At 46.2% G+C, this 16,438-nt stretch overlaps 2 protein-coding genes across 2 annotated transcripts; both read right to left on the bottom strand.

Moving 5' to 3' along the window:
• Positions 1–585: 585 nt before the first annotated feature.
• On the bottom strand, positions 586–6,537 carry OC3 (osteocalcin-like protein OC3). The gene is made up of 4 exons (NM_001201386.2): positions 6,407–6,537; positions 4,263–4,298; positions 3,119–3,188; positions 586–1,345 (listed from the first exon to the last, which is right to left on the bottom strand). Exons 1-4 carry the CDS (start codon positions 6,471–6,473, stop codon positions 1,216–1,218), a joined length of 303 nt encoding a protein of 100 aa, NP_001188315.1. The 5' UTR covers positions 6,474–6,537; the 3' UTR covers positions 586–1,215.
• Positions 6,538–10,114: 3,577 nt separating this feature from the next.
• MGP (matrix Gla protein) lies at positions 10,115–15,437 on the bottom strand. Its single transcript, NM_205044.3, has 5 exons — positions 15,373–15,437; positions 12,853–12,983; positions 12,640–12,675; positions 11,420–11,495; positions 10,115–10,492 (listed from the first exon to the last, which is right to left on the bottom strand). The coding sequence occupies exons 2-5, from the start codon at positions 12,911–12,913 to the stop codon at positions 10,354–10,356; spliced, it is 312 nt and encodes a 103-aa protein (NP_990375.1). The 5' UTR covers positions 12,914–12,983; positions 15,373–15,437; the 3' UTR covers positions 10,115–10,353.
• Between the last annotated feature and the right edge of the window lie 1,001 nt (positions 15,438–16,438).

Raw genomic sequence — 16,438 nt, 5'->3', positions numbered from 1 at the left:
GGATGGAGGGGCACTGAGCACCCTGATTGAGCTGTAGGCATCCCTGCTCATTGCAGGGGAGTTGGACCAGATGGCCTTTAAGGGTCCCTTCCAACTCAAACGATTCTGTGATTCTATGATTCTATGATTGCTGATTTGCAATGGAGCAGAGGAGGGGGGAAGAAAATCCCGTTAGTCTGGATCCCACTCTACCTTCCAGACATCTCCTTAACAGCAGAAACAGGTTGTACAGAGGAACAGAGAAAAGCAGCATACCAACTATTTTACATAAGAAGTACGTATTGCAATCAGCATCTGGGAATGGATGCACCAGCATACATAAAAACAAAGAGATCTGGTGTTTCTCAGTTGCTTGAGGCTCAACAGTGTTGGAGATAGGATTTGCCATCTACCTCCCAGGGAATATATTTTGACAGGCTGTGTCAAGGGAGACTGCTGAAAGTTGCTGATGCATAACATTCATACAGGGAGACAGAATGAAGTAATGCAGATTGAAGAAGATATGTGTATATATATACTTTTATACATATACATAAAGAGAGAGGCAAATCACCTTGAATGAACAAAATGCTGTCCGAACTCCAATCCACGTTGAACGGCTTTATTTCTATTTTATAAAGTTCATTGCTTTATTTTGTTTGCTTTTGGGGAGACACTGACATGTTTAATTTCAAGCACAAAAGCTAAAGCATCAGAGAGAGAGGTGGTTTTTTGTTCTGCTTTGGTATACTCGGTTTCACCAGAAATCAATTGTAACAAAAACAATAAGAGATTTCCAATTCATTTTTCACAGTCACTGAATGTAGCACACAAATGGAAGGGCTCATCTAAAATGTCTTCAAACATACTTCTGGGGATTTAAACTTTGATGTTAAACAGGCAAATTTTGTGATAGAATAATAAGAACAGTATACTGGGACATGATTTCTGGCTATGTAATAATAGCATTTACAAAGGAAGCAGGTAACACAGAGTCTTCTCAACCATTCCTAGTGGCACTGAAAATACCACAGAAGATAACAGAAAATAAACATTTCTGATGAAAGCAAGCAATCCAGACAAGTGGAATAGTCATTGCCTTTGTGTTTCAGCTGGCAAAGGAGACAATGGAAGAAGGTCTCAGGGTAGATGTCCTTCTTTCCTTCTTCCTATCCACAAGATTCTTTCTGCCGGGGGATTCAGAACGGTCAGATGATCAAAATAATCATCCCAGCCTTAGTATCTCCCAAAGAAACGGTTGTAGGCCATGGGAAATCCTATTTGTTCAGACAGATAGTCACAGGGAGGGTAGCTTTCACAACGCTCACGCATCTGCTCCATTGGGCTTTTGTAATACTCAGAGTACCTGGAGTGAACAAAGAGAAAGATGCAGTTCTACACATTCAGTCAGCAGAATTGGAGAGGTTTCACACTCCAGCAATGTGAGGAGTGACTTCCCAGAGTGCTCCAGCAGGGGACATCTCATGGCAGGTTAAATATCTGCCTATATAGGGATAGACCTGGACAAATGCTGGGAGAAATGGGAAGTAAACGCAGCTTGAAACAACTGTCCTTGGAGTTTCACCAGCAAAGGAGACCATAGAAGCACTTAGGGCTTTTGTAGAGTTAGTTTTTTGCTTGGTTGTGTTGGGGTTTTTGTTCTGTTCTGTCTTTGTCCCCAGCATCATTCCCCGGTTACATGACAGTCTTTTAAAGTATACATATATATTATTTATTTTATAATTATTTTATTTTAGCATTTCTTGCTTATCTTCATCTGTGCTCAGTTTCTGCTCGTTTTCCTGTTCTCCACTCTCCTTCTTTAGTTTACATGGTTTTGTCTCATCACTCTCACTTTTGTTGTAGACAGCAATCCTTTCCCTCTCACAGCTTTGTTTTGCCATGCTGAGCAAACCCAAATTGTTTAGTCTCAGCTACACACACTGGATGCCTTTCTCACCTCCTCTTGCAGACTCGGTTAATCTTTCCTGCACATGCTGCTACAGGAGAGGACTTACAAGTATTCTCACAAGTTATTACTTTATTTCTGTATTGGAAATTCCCTGCAGCACCCTTGAGTTCTATCTGTTGCATCTGTATTTCCAGACTAACCTTACCTTGTGATTGAATAATACAGCAAGCCTTAGTCCTTCCTCATTTATGCTCGTTGCAAAACTACTTTTATGGAAGCCCACCACCTGTACAGAGGCAGTCAGTAGTTTCTCATCTAAATTTCATTTTGTTTATAATCACTCCAGGTCTCAACATGAGTGACTTCCTCTGCTACCCTACTATGATCCTCTTCTCTGTAGATGGGAGCTCCCAGTTTTCTGTAATCTAAGTAAAACCATCATCCTACCAATCCAAAGACAGATTGAATAATAATTATTCTTGATACAGGCCTACTTGAGACTGTGGCTTAACAATTCCTTCTAGGAAATATCTGAAGAGCATTCTTGCTCAAATTTCTCCAAATGTTTTTATCTAGGATTTCTCCAAATCTCTCTGCCTAGATCATAGAATTATAGAACAGCTTAGGTTGGAAGGGACCTTAATGATTGTTGAGCTCTAACCCCTGTGCCTCAGGCAGGGCTGCCACCCACCAGATCAGTCTGCCCAGGCCCCATCCAAGCTGGCCTTGAATGCCTCCAAGGATGGGGCATCCACATCTTCTCTGGGAAATCTGTTCCAGAGCCTCACCACCCTCAAACGAATGGATATTCTGCACAAATGGGTGTGGGACCTACAGCTTCAGATTTAGCCTCAGCACTGCAACAGAGCTGTGGCTCCCTTGTATGGAGGTTGAGGCAATGGCCAGGGATCTGTGATGATGCTCTCTATCCTGGAATTTGGATTTGATGTCTCTGCAAGTTTGAGCAGCTTCTAACTTGTATCCTGCTGACCCCATTAGCTAGTGCTGTCTTTCTCCATGGGAAGGAATAACAAAGACCAGCAATTGAACTCCTGAAAGGATATTTGTGAAAAAAGAACAAATTATCTATCAGTGGCAGCCTCTTACTGACTTTTTAATTCTAGGCACGATGTGTAGATGTACAGCAAAGGATTGCTTTGCCACATCCCACCCCCTTTTCCAAAAAGCCCTCTGGAGCCCAATTCTCAGCCTGACTCATGATTTTACCATTCATACATGTCGAACCTCTTCTGCCTCTTCACAAAGGCATTGGCAACTTCCTTTTCAACTGTGATGCCTACCAAGAGAGAACACAGCAGGTTAGAGACGCAGGGCCGTGGTCTGTAAAAATCAGAGACCAGCCTAGCCCCTGAAAAGTGATTGTTCTCTCTCTTCTCAAGCAGATGACTGCTGCAGCTCATCCCAACTGCCAGTTCATTTTTCCCCACTCAACTGTGCACTCAAAGCCCTACAGCTGGGATCCCCCCTCTCCCCAACCTGCACATCTACATGAAACAAGGGCTCTTTCTTAATTTCCATTCCCTTATCACACAGCATGATATGAGTCCACAGCAAATGCTCAGTAGGCAAAGTCATGACAGAATAAAATATGAGTAAGGAGAAAATGAAGGGAATGGCACTCTGTTTCCCTAGCCCAGCTAACTTCAGAGTCTTGGCTTGCTTTCTGTCTTCTAGGTTTAGTCAGGTTCCCTTGTGCAGGATATTGACTACACAGAAATGGCCGAATAACAGCCTGTCAGAAATCACCCCCTTTCCCTGAACACTTCGGGTTTTTTTCTCTTTCCCAGTCCAAGTTTGTGTTGGCTCACTGGAGAAATATCAATTTCCATGCTCACCAGCAGCAGTGTTACCCAGTAAGGTGTGAAAATGGAGACACAAGAAAGAACAAGGGAGATTTTCCATGCAGATTTCTGTCAGGATCAGCTTGCTGTGAAACCGATGGACACTCTGAGGTATGCAGTTCCCTGCAGCATGGGCAATCCAACAGAAGAAGGACTGCAACCCCCAGCAGCTGCCAAGGAAGGAACTCGCCTTCAGATACAAAACCTTTCTTCTCTGTTGTCCTATGCACTAGACTGTTTGACCAGCAGATCCAAAGACTAATGTTTGGAGGCCCTGGGTCACGTTCTGCTCTTGTAAGAGGCTGGGGGCACAGCAGTCCCTTCGGAGAGGATTCTGACGCCAACTCAGAGAAGCATGGAGACCAGACACGTTGCTCCTCCTACGTCACACAGTTTCATGAAAGGGAGATGCAGTATGATTCTTGTTCATCCCTTGAACCCATCAAAGGGAAGAAAGGAAGAAGATACAGGAGAATAGAGCTAAGTGTCAGTCACAACAATATACTCACTGGCGGCACTGGGAGATCCTGAGGGCTCTTTGGGATCTACAAGACAGACAGACAGACAGACAGGAACTTGCTTGTGTTGTCTGCTCTTCTGCTTCTCTCTCTAAGTGAATCGCTCTGTTTACTGAATGAATCCAGCTCCCTCCCTTTTCCAAAAGGTCAGTCCCTCCCAAAAAAAAAGGTTTTATCAACACCCAGAAAGTAGGGAAAGAATTATCCACCACAAAATTCACCCATCATGATTGGATGCATTTAATTTCATCTTCCTTATAACAGGGTAAAATGATACAGTAGTCATACATCACAGCAGAAACTTGAGGCAGACCTTCCTTTTCCTCCATCCTCATCCTTGCTAAGAGCAGGTACAGCAGGAGGGAAAGGACCATTTGAGTAAAACCCAAGATTTGGACAGGACCAGAAGATCATAGAATTATTTGAGTTGGAAGAGACCCTTAAAGGCCATCTGGCCCAACTCCCCTGCAATGAACAGGGACATCCACAGCTCGATCAGCGTGCTCAGAGCCCCTCCAGCCTGGATGTCTCCAGGGAGGGGACATCCACCACCTCTCTGGGCAACCTGTGCCAGTGCCTCATCATCCTTATTTAAAAAATTTCTTCCTTCTATTCAGTCTAAATCTCCCCTCTTCTAGTTTGAAATCATTTCCCCTTGCCCTGTCACAAGACACCCTGCCAAAGAATCTGTCCCCATCTTTCTTACAGCCCACCCTTTAGATAGCTGAGCATCTCTCCTATCTTTGGAGAGAGCGATTTCCCTGACTCTAGGTAGAAATCACAAGATATTGACAGCAAAGAGAATTAGGGCCAAAAATTAGGATCAACTCTATACTTTGCTATGCTTTTGGATTTACACTTTAGGATCAATTCTACCAGCTTTGTAGATTTGAGGGCTGAGATATCCGGCTCACCAGCCCTCCCAGGACAAATTCACACACTGTATTTCTGTTTTCAATCTTAATCATAATCTTAATCCTTAGTACTCCCTACAAACATCCAAGCAAATTGTCTTCTAACAGACATGGTAGATCTCCTCTTCATCTTGGTTTTCCCACACAGGACTAGTTCACAACTCTTTTCTCCCACTATTTCACTAGGTATTTGGCATAAGTGTGCTTACAGGCAGAGAAAGAGCTGTGGAGACCAAAAAAACAAAACAAAACAAAACAAAAAACCCAACAAACCAAACAAAACTGTGCTTAAACAAAGACTTTGTGTGAGAAGAGTTGTTTGTAGTTCTATTTTTAAGCAATGTATACATTCCTTGGATTTCAAAAATGAAAATAAAAATTAGAAGTTACTCCAAGGCTGTTAAGCAATCTGGAACATGGTAACAGCTAACAAAAAAAGCAGAGACACACTCAACAGTGAGAAAGTGAGCAAGAGTCTGACAGCAGGAAAACACAGATCAAACAAAATATATTTGCCAGTATTGAATCATGACATGTCTGATGCCAAGGACTTAATGAAACTTAATGCTGAATGAGATAACACAGGCAGACAGGGCCCCTTCCTACTTGGCTTCTCTTTTCCCGCTGCAGAGAGAAGCACTTGCTGTTTCTGATCTTCCCACCCTTCCCTCTGTCTCCATCAACTCCAGTGCTAACCACCGCATTACTCTCTCTTGATCATAATGTCACCATGCCTGAATCATTTCCAAATAGGATGTGCTTTTATTCAATGGGACAACTCCCATTTTTTTCTAACTATCAATAGGTGTTTTTTTTCCCCTTCAGAGTTCTCCTCATTTCACATTTTTCAGCAGGTGAAGACTTGACTCAGTGCCTATCTCTGCGATTCTACAACACTCCAGTGCAGGAATAAAGTCTCCCTCCCTATTCTTGACACAGCTCTGCCCTGCAGCTCACCTTGCTAACTCAAAATTGAACATCCAGCATGCCTTTGCCAGCTCACCCAACTGCTAAACTGGTTTAATGCTTCAGTATGTCAAAATGTTGGAATTCTCTGCTGCAGTTCAGTGATGCAAATGTTTATTTTTTTGACCAGCGGAAGAAAACACCCAGTAGGAGATAAGGCTGTCTACCCCCAAATCCCTCTGATTTACTACTGTGGTACAGCCTCCCACACTAAGATACAACAGTGTTCCCAAGGAAGATGCCCGCTTTCCTTACCTTTCTCACAGCAGCAGTGCACTGCCAGGGCCAGAGTCAAGATCAGAGGTGCCAGTAGCTTCCTCATGTCTGCTTTTCCTTTGCTGCTCTCCCTACACTCGGAGTGTTCTTGGAGGTTACCAAGGCACTCTGGAGCCTGCTTTCGAGCATCGTTTTATATCCTGTAATTGCCTGGAGAGATCAGGGCTCTGGCTTGTGTTCCTGGGTCTGAGCTCCAAAACAAAGCCTGTCCTTTGGGCCACAAAACCTTGGGTCCTGGCAGCCATTTGGACATCCATCTCAGGACTCATGGCATTTCCAGAAGACTTTATCTGAGATTTTGACTAGGTCTGTTGAAGAAAAACAACTGGAAAAAAAATCACTTCTATTGTAAACATAGAAGTGATTCAGCTTCCTGCAGGAAAGCCAGGAGAGCGACCAGCGCATCCAAAAGTGAAGCAGATGCTTTGGTGTGATGGGACTCTCCCATGTGGAAAATGAGTCTGAACCTGATGGTGACCCTTTTCCCCAACCACACTCATACCTCTAAGGGAAAAGACACCCATAAAATGTTTTTCATGGGGCAAATATACAGTAGGTTTTCACTTCAGACAGTTTCAACAAACCATTGCAGAGATTTGAGATGTTTACAGTATCGGGATCTTTGGTAAACAGAGAGTTGGAGCCTTTATTTTTTCTTCCTGGAAATCTTCCCAGTTTGGAGGCTATTGGCTTGGCTTCTCTTGTCTCAACATCAAATAAGCCTCGAGACTCCAGAGGTGTTTTACTCTTCAGAACTTGGGTGACTATGGTTACTTGGTACATCAAGAGGTACATGTTGGGAACAGGCTCTCGCCAGGCCCTTACCCAAAGGAAGGACTGTGCTCCTGACAGCTCATGTCAGCATGTTCTCCAAGGAATGATGGTGTTTGCAAAGCTCCATGTGTGTGGAAGTATCCCTGCTGTCCCTGCTCAGACCCACCAAGGAGCATCCAGAGCCTGCACTGCTTGTAGTACTGGTAACCAACCAACAAACCAACCCATCAACCAACGAACCATGTATTTGAAATAACCTCAAGCTGTGTTTTTGTCTCCTCAGTTCAGCAGAATCTTAGTGAGTATCATAGTTCTGTATTAAATGCTGGATTTCCATTGCGTATGGCCTGCACTATGGTGACATTTCAGCTTATGGCTAAATGACATTTATTCAAAGTCAGGCAACAGACAGTGCTCCTGCGCACACACAATATAACTAAACCTCCTCTTCCTCCTCATGATGAAATGCTTTGCTCTACCAGTACCCCATATTCCCATATTCCACCATGCCAGACAAGTTTCCAAAGTCACATCCCACACAGCACATGGATCACATCTTCTTCCACTTTGCATTTGGTCCTCCACAGCCCCACACACAGAGTTACAGAATTAAAAGTCTCCCAAGGGCAGTCACGGCCACTGGAGATTCTGCTGATCATTATAAACACAGTCTTTCGTCTTACATAGAAATCAGAGAAATTTCTAGTCATCCAAACAGCCTTATTTCTCTTCCTAGCTTTTTAATCAGTGTGTAGTCCCTCAAGCATGTTTGATTATCACTTCCATTAATGAAAACCCTCTGAAAGCTGATATTATTCATTATTTATTCTGGTAAACCGGAGGTTGGAAGTGCTAGATATTTTTGGACACAAACCCAGACAGCACTAACCCCATGCCTTCTGTTTTGGTGGTGTCATGGTGTCAAGACAAACCCAGACGCTACAGACTTGTTGACTTGAAGGTATGAAAGCTTTGCTTTGGTTGGTGATCTTAACATTCATCTCCCTAGGAACACGCAGAACAAATGAGAGTGCAAATATACTCAATCTGAACAGCTCTTTTTTTCACAACACTCATTTCTCTCTCACTTTGGACAAAACCTCAGCAACTGTCAGGGTGGAGTTTCCTATCAGAAGTGTTTTCAATAAATAAATCTGTTTTCTTCCCAAAGATTCATCTGCCAAGCTGGCAAAACCACAAAGCATATTTCTGAAAAGACGTATGTTTCTACTGTAGAAGGTAGATTTGGCTCTATATTTGATTTCATAGAATATTCAACAATTTGATACTTTATACCTTATAGACTTTGACAGCGTGCTGTAATCTTTCCTTTTTCTCTAATTTGCAGGTCACTGGGGAAACCTGGAGATGTGTGAACTGAAACAAGCTGTGTTGAGCTGAGACTGAGGATTTTACACCTGCACACCCCACACCGATGGGTGTCCAAAGAGCTGTGGCTGCATCCTGCTGCCTCCAAGACAGAGTGAGCAGAACAGAGGGGTGGGAGCCATGAGTTCTGGCTGGTGTCCCTGATGCCACCGGGGTGACAGAGAGAGTGGCTACCAAGACGGAGACCCACTGCCTCCTTCAGCCACTTGCCACTCCCAGAGGCCCTTCTGTGTGGCATGTAGCCATCGTATGGCCTCTTCACCACACAGGACAGGACTTGCTCCTTGCTTCTCAGATCTGAATCCCTCTTTTGTCCCCTCTTTCGCTGATGCTTTGGCTCCCAGCTATCCTCCCCCTAATGGGTTCAGAGTGACACCAGAGGAAACAAAAGGAGTACGAGGGGATACTACTTTCCATTTTGGGCCTCTCTCTACAAGAAATATGTCAGAGCAGGGGAGCCTGTCCATAGAAGGGCAATGAAGCTGTGAAGTGCCTAGAGCACAAGTCTGATGGGGAGCGGCTGAGGGAACTGTGGTTGTTCAGTATGGAGGAGCAGCAGCCCAGGAGAGACCTTATCGCTCTCTACGATGACCTGAAAGGAGGTGGTAGAGGGGTGGTGTCGGCCTCTTCTCCCAGGTAACAGTGAGAGGACAAAAGGTGATGGCCTCAAGTTGTGCCAGGGGAGGTTCAGGTCAGATATCGGGAAAATCTTCTTTGAAAGAGTAGTGATGCACTGGAACAGGCTGCCCTGGGAGGTGATGGAGTAACCATTTCTAGAGGTGTTCAAGAAAAGGGTATATGTCACACTAAGAAACATGGTCTAAAGCAGCCACAGGCAGGGGCTGATGGTTGGACTTGATGATCTTATTGGTATTGCCAATCTTAGTGATTCTATGACTCAAACTGATTTTCTGTGTCAACAAGAGCAAGTGTTGAGCCAAGGAGAATTTATGTCTGCATTCTTGGTTTTAGCTGAAGAAATAAAAAACGACCATTTCCATATAATATTTCAAAGTAAGAGGCTAAAGCTAAAGTTGCCTGGAAGAATGGAGATAAAACAGCACTCCAAATGAAAATATGAATAAAATCTGGACCACATACTCCTTTCTACAGGAGCACCATACACCAGGATCAAAGGGTGGCTGGGAGGACAGGATGCCATTGGCAGTTTTTTTCTGTCACTAGTTTTCATACCAACTTTGTCTTTAGAGTTACACAGACACATGGATGTTGTTAACCCAAGTGAGGAAATCTCAAAGAGATTTTGTTTTCAGAAAGTGCATCTTACCCTGCCTTCTGAACACCAGACCATTTTAAGATGTCCTAAGGCTGGGAACTGAAATTTGCCACTGATGTCTCAAATAAGTCAGTTGTAGGCCCCGGAGCAAAACCATTGTACATTCTTTCAAACCTCACGTGATTGTGTGGTAAGGACTTGTTTCCATTATCTGCACCAGGTTCTATGATAAAGAAACTCGGCTTTTTCATGAAAAGTCATCCCCTGAGATACTGTGAGTCATGAGATGATAGTATCAAACCAGCAGTTTATTGTGCAGCAAACACCCACATCCTGAACTCTCTCTGATCTCTGCTACGTCAGCTGAGCGCTAATTAACACAGTGTAGGAATCCATGGCTACATGGGAGAGAAGCAGCAGGCAGGATAACATACAGGGACACAAGCAACTGAATATGTTTCAGAGCTATTGCTTTTCCTAGGAGGTTACCCTGAGGTCCAAGCCCCAGGGTGGGGACAGACCATCTTTACTTATTCCTCCTCCTCCCAAAATAGTGCCTGTAAGCAGCAGGATAGCCATGGTTAAGAGCGTACTGTTCACACAGGTGGAAGTCCTCACAGATCTCCCTCTGACGTTCCTGAGGTGCCTTATTACGTTCCCTGATCCTGCAAAAAGAAATCAGGGGGGTTATCTTAAATATCTGTCTATGGCCCTTTTCTGCCTTACCAGGTCTAAGGGTCCATCCCAGCCTCTACCACCAGGATACCAAGACCCTGGCATACCAGTGTTCACCACACCCAGGGTACCAATGTGACTACAGCAGGTGTGGTTGCCTTCCTAGGTAACCTTTTACTTCACGGCTAAGTAGGGTGATGGGGATAAGAGGGTGGCTCCTGCCTCAACCCAGTGCCGCAGGAACAGTCCCCCAGTTTGATCCCTCCAGCTCTTCTGCTCTTCCCTAACCCCACACATGAAGAAAGGAGAGCAAGGAGCTTCCTGCTACGGGGCTACCCGGTACTGCTGAGAGGGTTTCCCTTCTGTGCCTCAGCCTTTATTTTCACAAGCCCTGCATAAGATGTAAAACTGCCTGTATCTGCATTCTGTAGATGAGGAAAAGAAGCCCACAGAAGGCCTTGCAATTTAGAAAAAGTTATGCAAATTCTGCACAAGACCTGAAGACTGGAACAAGATCTCAAACTGAGCTTCCTTTCTGGCTGGCCCACACTGATTCCCCCTCCTTTTGCTACTCCTTCCTTCATACAAATTTAAAAAGAACTCCTCCAGTGCAGAACACGTCCTTGAATGCACGGACCCACTCTGCTTTCTGAGAGGTGTTCAAGAACCATGTGGCTGTAGCACTGAGGGACATGGGTAGTGGGCATGGTGAGGATGGGCTGAGGGTTGGGCTAGATTACCCTAGTGATCTTTTCCAACCTTAATGGTTCTATGGTTCTCCCAGGGTTGGCTCAAGCAGAGAGAGGGGCTGAGGTTTCTGAGGAGTCATTGTGGCTTCTCCCATCGTACCAGCCTGTGCTTGGCAGAGGGATACCTCTCCATGCTCCCACCCTCAGTGTTCTGATGCCATAACGTACCTCTCCTGAAGAACAGCTCTTAGTCCCGTGTCATCTCGTATGAAGCCATTGGCCCTTTGCCTGTTGAGGAAGGGGTCTGGGAAGGCAAGAGGTGATTCAGAGTAGATAAACACCTTTAGCAAGACCTGATTTCCACAAAGGCCTCTCCCACATCTGTGACAATCTCCTTGTCTGCCCTCCCACACACAGTGAGATCCAGGACCTTCTAGTATTCCCTCCTGCCTGCCCTGCTGGCTCATTGACAAGCTCTCCCTCTGCAAATGCAACCTCTGTGGAAGCACACATGCTGCTTTTGTTCTCCTGTTTCTCAAGCCACCCTGGGGAAAGCTGCTGCCGTAGCCCCCTCTGGCTGGGTGGAGCTGGGACAAGAGATAGGTGCCAAGTGGCACAGATCAAGGGAGGTCTGGACACACACAGTAGAATTAGCAGGATTGTGAAGCTACGATGGAAAACAGGAAGGGCCTGAACAAGTTTATCTGCCTCCAAGGTTGGGCAATCACAGTGCAAAGGTCTCTACGGAAATTTTGAAGTGAGGGCCTGAAAGTGCCTTCTGTCCTTTTTGAGGAACAACACAGTCCCACTGTAGCATGGAGGAGTCTCTGGCTTTGGCTCCCACTTGTGTTTCTGACTAGCTGCTCTGTGAAGTCATTCTCCCAGATGGTTTAGTTTCTTTTTAGCTTTGAACTCTCTGCTCGTTCCTAAGTGACTCTCCACCCTCACATGCTTCTCCTGTGACACTAACTTCCTCTTCCAGAACAAGGATCCCTCCTGCCTACACATCCCACCTGCTTCTTCCAAGGTGCAGAGAGTGGTTTTCTCCCCATCCTTGCCTAAGGACAGCCTGTATTACTGGCTTCTGCAGTACCCTCCTTAGCTTTTTGAGCAATATCCTTTTCTGTTGCCATTCAACCTGATTTAGGTACATGCAGCAGGGATCTAAACTCATGACTCTGTGTCTTCCAGTTTTTATTTTATATATATATATATATATATATAATTATATATATATTGCAAAGCACAGCGGTTGCGATTGTGCCCAAATATGTGAATTCCATTTTAACCTTCTTCCTATTTATCCTGACGCTCTGTCGCCCATTAAATTTAGTATCCCTGGACTAAGAGGTTCTGTCTATTTAATCCCCACAGTAAAGTACAAGGAAATGGCCTTGGAGATCTCTGTAGTGCACTTTGAATTCAAGAAAATAGGAAAGCAGTCTTACTGAGATACTCATGGGATTCCATGCTCTCGTGGGACTCTGGGGAAAGAAAGAGTACAACATGCGTAAGTCACATGGAATTCACAGTCTTTTACACACCACAGATCAGAAGAACACATCTGCAGGGTTAAAGGTGAATATATCGCATTAGAACAGACCCAAAGATGTCTGCAGCGTTGGAGCTGTTGCTCCACCCAGTAAAAGAAGCTTACCTACCATAGCAAGTAGCGGCCATGACCAAGACGGCCAGGAGCACAAGGACGATGAGAGCACGCATTGTGCAAAGACTCTCTCACTCTGTCTCTTGCTGTGCCTCACTCTCTTCCCACTGAAGGCAGACAGAAATCCTGCAAAATTAGCAGTGGAATGTTTATTATGAAAACAGAGCCGGGAGGGGGCCCATGAAAGAACCCGGGGAAGGCGACTGCTGGTTGGTACACGCTCTATATGGAGCCATTACAACACAGCTTCTATTAGCAGACTGAGTCAGGCTTCAGGAAGGAGGGGGCAAACCCCTTCCTCTCTTGGTTTTGGGGCAGAGGCCATAATTCACAGGCAAGCATGTCCCAGCACTCTACACTCAGGAACCTGGCCGCAAGTGGAAGGAATTCCAGGGGCTGCCAGGGGCCCTCAGGGAGAGGCGTGTGCTGATCCCAAATGTACATGTTTGTCTTTCACATTTTTCTTTTGATCCGCTCTCTTTGCCCTCACCATCCTCTGGATACATACAGAGCATACATATGGATATGTATCTATAGATACATAATATAGATACATAAGGCCCAGATTGTCCTGGCAGCTCTGCTGGAGGAGATGTAGGGAATAAAGCTCCAGGCACTTCCCCTATGCTCAGCCCCCCTTCCTCCAGCTCATCCTAATGTTCTCCCAGCCTGAGGGATGCTGGAGCAAGAATTCAGCCCTAACGCCATCTCCTCCTTCACTGCTCCAGGAGTGGCAAGCAGTGATACAGCACTGAAGGATTCCTTCTGCTGAAGGGATTGTGAGATTTGAGGCAACAGCAGCACCCAGAATGCTATCTCCACAGGTCTTCACTGTGGTCCTACACTGCTCTTCCAGCCCAATGGTCAACATCTTTCTGAAAGGAGACAATGTGTTTCAGGACTGCTGCCTCTGCTCTGCCACCAGCAGCCTTTGTCTCACCAAGGTCAGAAGCCATAGAATCATAGAACTGTTTGAGTTAGAAGGGACCTTTAAAGGCCATCTGGTCTGACTCCCTTGCAGTGAACAGCAACACTACAGCTAGATCAGGTTGCTCAGAGCCCCTCCAGCCTGACCTTGAATGTCTCCAGGGATGGGGCATCCATCACCTCTCTGGGTGGCCAGTGTAAGGCTTTTCAGACAGGATTAATCTCCCAGGCCAGCAATCTCTGGGAGCATTACTTCACCTGCTAGCACCAAAGGAGCTGGTCTGGGACCAATGTTATGGGCAGCAGTGATGGACATAGGTGGCAGTTTGACTTTTCAGCTCTGTGGTACAACAAGAGGGAATTAAATGGGAGGGGGGTGGGAAGGGGGGCTAGCTGTTACAGAGATGGCTGTTGGGTGAAAAGCAAAGGGGAGTAGTTTGCCAGAGGCAAGGCAGTGAGGAGAGGTGGGTACCCAGTGACTGCCATCACTCCCCACGGCAGCACTGGGACTGGGACTATGCAAGCTGCAAACTGCAGCCCAGTACCACACCATCAGTGCCCTCTATATCATCCACATCATGCCCATTCAGTGCTCAGCCTAAATTCAGGATAAAAAGCAGGTTGTGCACTAACTAAAATAAATCTGCTGTAGGAGAATTGAGACTTGTCTGCTGTCCCTGTGCCCCGCCACTCTGGCCTCTTAAAGGGAATTTTCTGCTCTAGGATTGTTTGCATTCCTTGGAGCCCAGGGTTTTTGAGTTAGTGCTGAATGTGGATTTTGTAGGCTTCCTGAATGTTTTGTATAGTCTGACAGCTCTGGGAACTGCCAAGAAATAGAGGCTTGGGGGACAGCCTAGCAGGAGAACAGTGGTGCACAGGGAAGAAGGTACTGGGAGTACTTTGGAATGAAAGTGATGCTACAGAGTGGGGAAACTCCGACAGACTTTCCAGCCAAACTGTCTTTATTTACCTACCTTCACTCAGGGCAGAGCCCTCTATTCTCTGGAATACTCCACTACAATTTCAGAAACTCACAGACCCCTGGAGTATCCCATGCCATCACCACGGGAGAAATGCTGCAAACATCCTTTAACTCATATGTTTAATTTTTCTCCACAGAGGTAAAGCATTTTCCAAGGGATCAATGAACATCCTGGCTCTATACCTATAATTTGACTTCAGGGAGCATTTTCCCCTGGAAAGAACGATCTCCTGTTCACTCCACCTGCACCCTGGGTTTTCCAGCACACACCTCCCCTCCCCAGCATCACTGTGCTGCTCCGCATGTACTACATGGTGTGGCACAGTGAGCCAAATCTCCTTGCTTTCTAGTAGCATGCACTGGTTAGAACTACAGAAAGAGAAGGTGAGATGAACCGCCAGCAAATGCCTGAGGGATTTCCACAGTTCCCTCAAAAAGGGATAATCAGAAAAGCAGCCCTCTGTCCTATTTCCTGCTGGAATGGAGAACCACAGCTTTGCACAGGACACAGCAACCACTCCTAGCAGTTTGCAGCTGTGAAGCCCCAGCAAGGCATTAATAGCGAGCAGCCATCCAGGCAAAGCGAGGCAGTCCCTGCATACTCACACAGCCGTTCTTCCCAGCCAGCCTGTAGCTCGTCCAAGGGGCAGCTCTTCCAGCGTCCTGGGCCCTGCACGGAAAAAGAAGGGCCTTTTATTTATTAGCATTGATGAGTGACTCCTCCCCCTTCTGTTTCCCACTCTCGATCCACCCTCAGGCTTCCACCTTCTCGGTCAAAACACCTTCAGCCCTCAGCCAGGAAATAAAAACTTCAAGCCAATAGGGAGAGGTGGGAGCCAGAGCAGACACTGAGGGTGAGGGAGGCACAGCCCAGGCTGCCTTTCTGTGCCAAGAAACAGAGGTCTGAGGACAAGCTCGGTCTCCCCCTTTTCTGTGCCCACCCTGAGCAGAACCATGCTGCTGGCCAGGACACCTGCTCCTCCACAGGGAGCAGGAGGCCTTCTCCCATCTCCTTTCATGCTCCTTTTGCAACAGATGCCCCCTCCTCCAGACCCACAACAGGGCTAGACAAGCCATTGGACAACCCAGGACGTGTGCTGGCTGGGTTGGGATACTGGGGTCCTGGGCTCCTGACTCTGTCCACACACCCAAGCTACCCAGGCCGGGTGCCCATGTGCACCACACCATGATGCTGAGCCTATGCACAAACCCACAACAGCAGTGGTCCAGCTCAGCCAAGCTCCATATCTCTCCTGTGCTGAAGACTCCATGTCTGGACACTGTACTCAGGTGAGGCTTCACCAGCACAGAGCAGAGGGCCCCCCTTGCCCTGCTGGCCACGCTACTTTTGATGCAGCCCAGTCTATGGTTGGCTTTCTGGGCTGTGAGGGCACACTGCTGGCTCCAGTTTTGACTACGGGTAGTTCAGACCTGCCTATGGCACAGTGGTACCACATTATGTGTGTCCTTGCACAAGCTGCTCTTGGCTCTTGGAGACTGAGAACAGAAACCTGACACGGAAATGCCTGGTTTAGAATCATCCTATTATTGCTACAGACAGCTTGCAGAGCATTAGGGATGATGCAGGAAGGAAAGCTCTGCCCTGATCTCTGAAATGTCAGAATGTGGGCCGGAGTTCTGTCTTCTTATTTAATTCCTGCCAGGACAGGGG

The sequence above is a fragment of the Gallus gallus genome, chromosome 1, assembly GCF_016699485.2.
Source record: "Gallus gallus isolate bGalGal1 chromosome 1, bGalGal1.mat.broiler.GRCg7b, whole genome shotgun sequence".
NCBI classification, from domain to species: Eukaryota; Metazoa; Chordata; class Aves; order Galliformes; family Phasianidae; genus Gallus; species Gallus gallus.
This window is presented reverse-complemented; position numbering and strand designations above follow the sequence as displayed.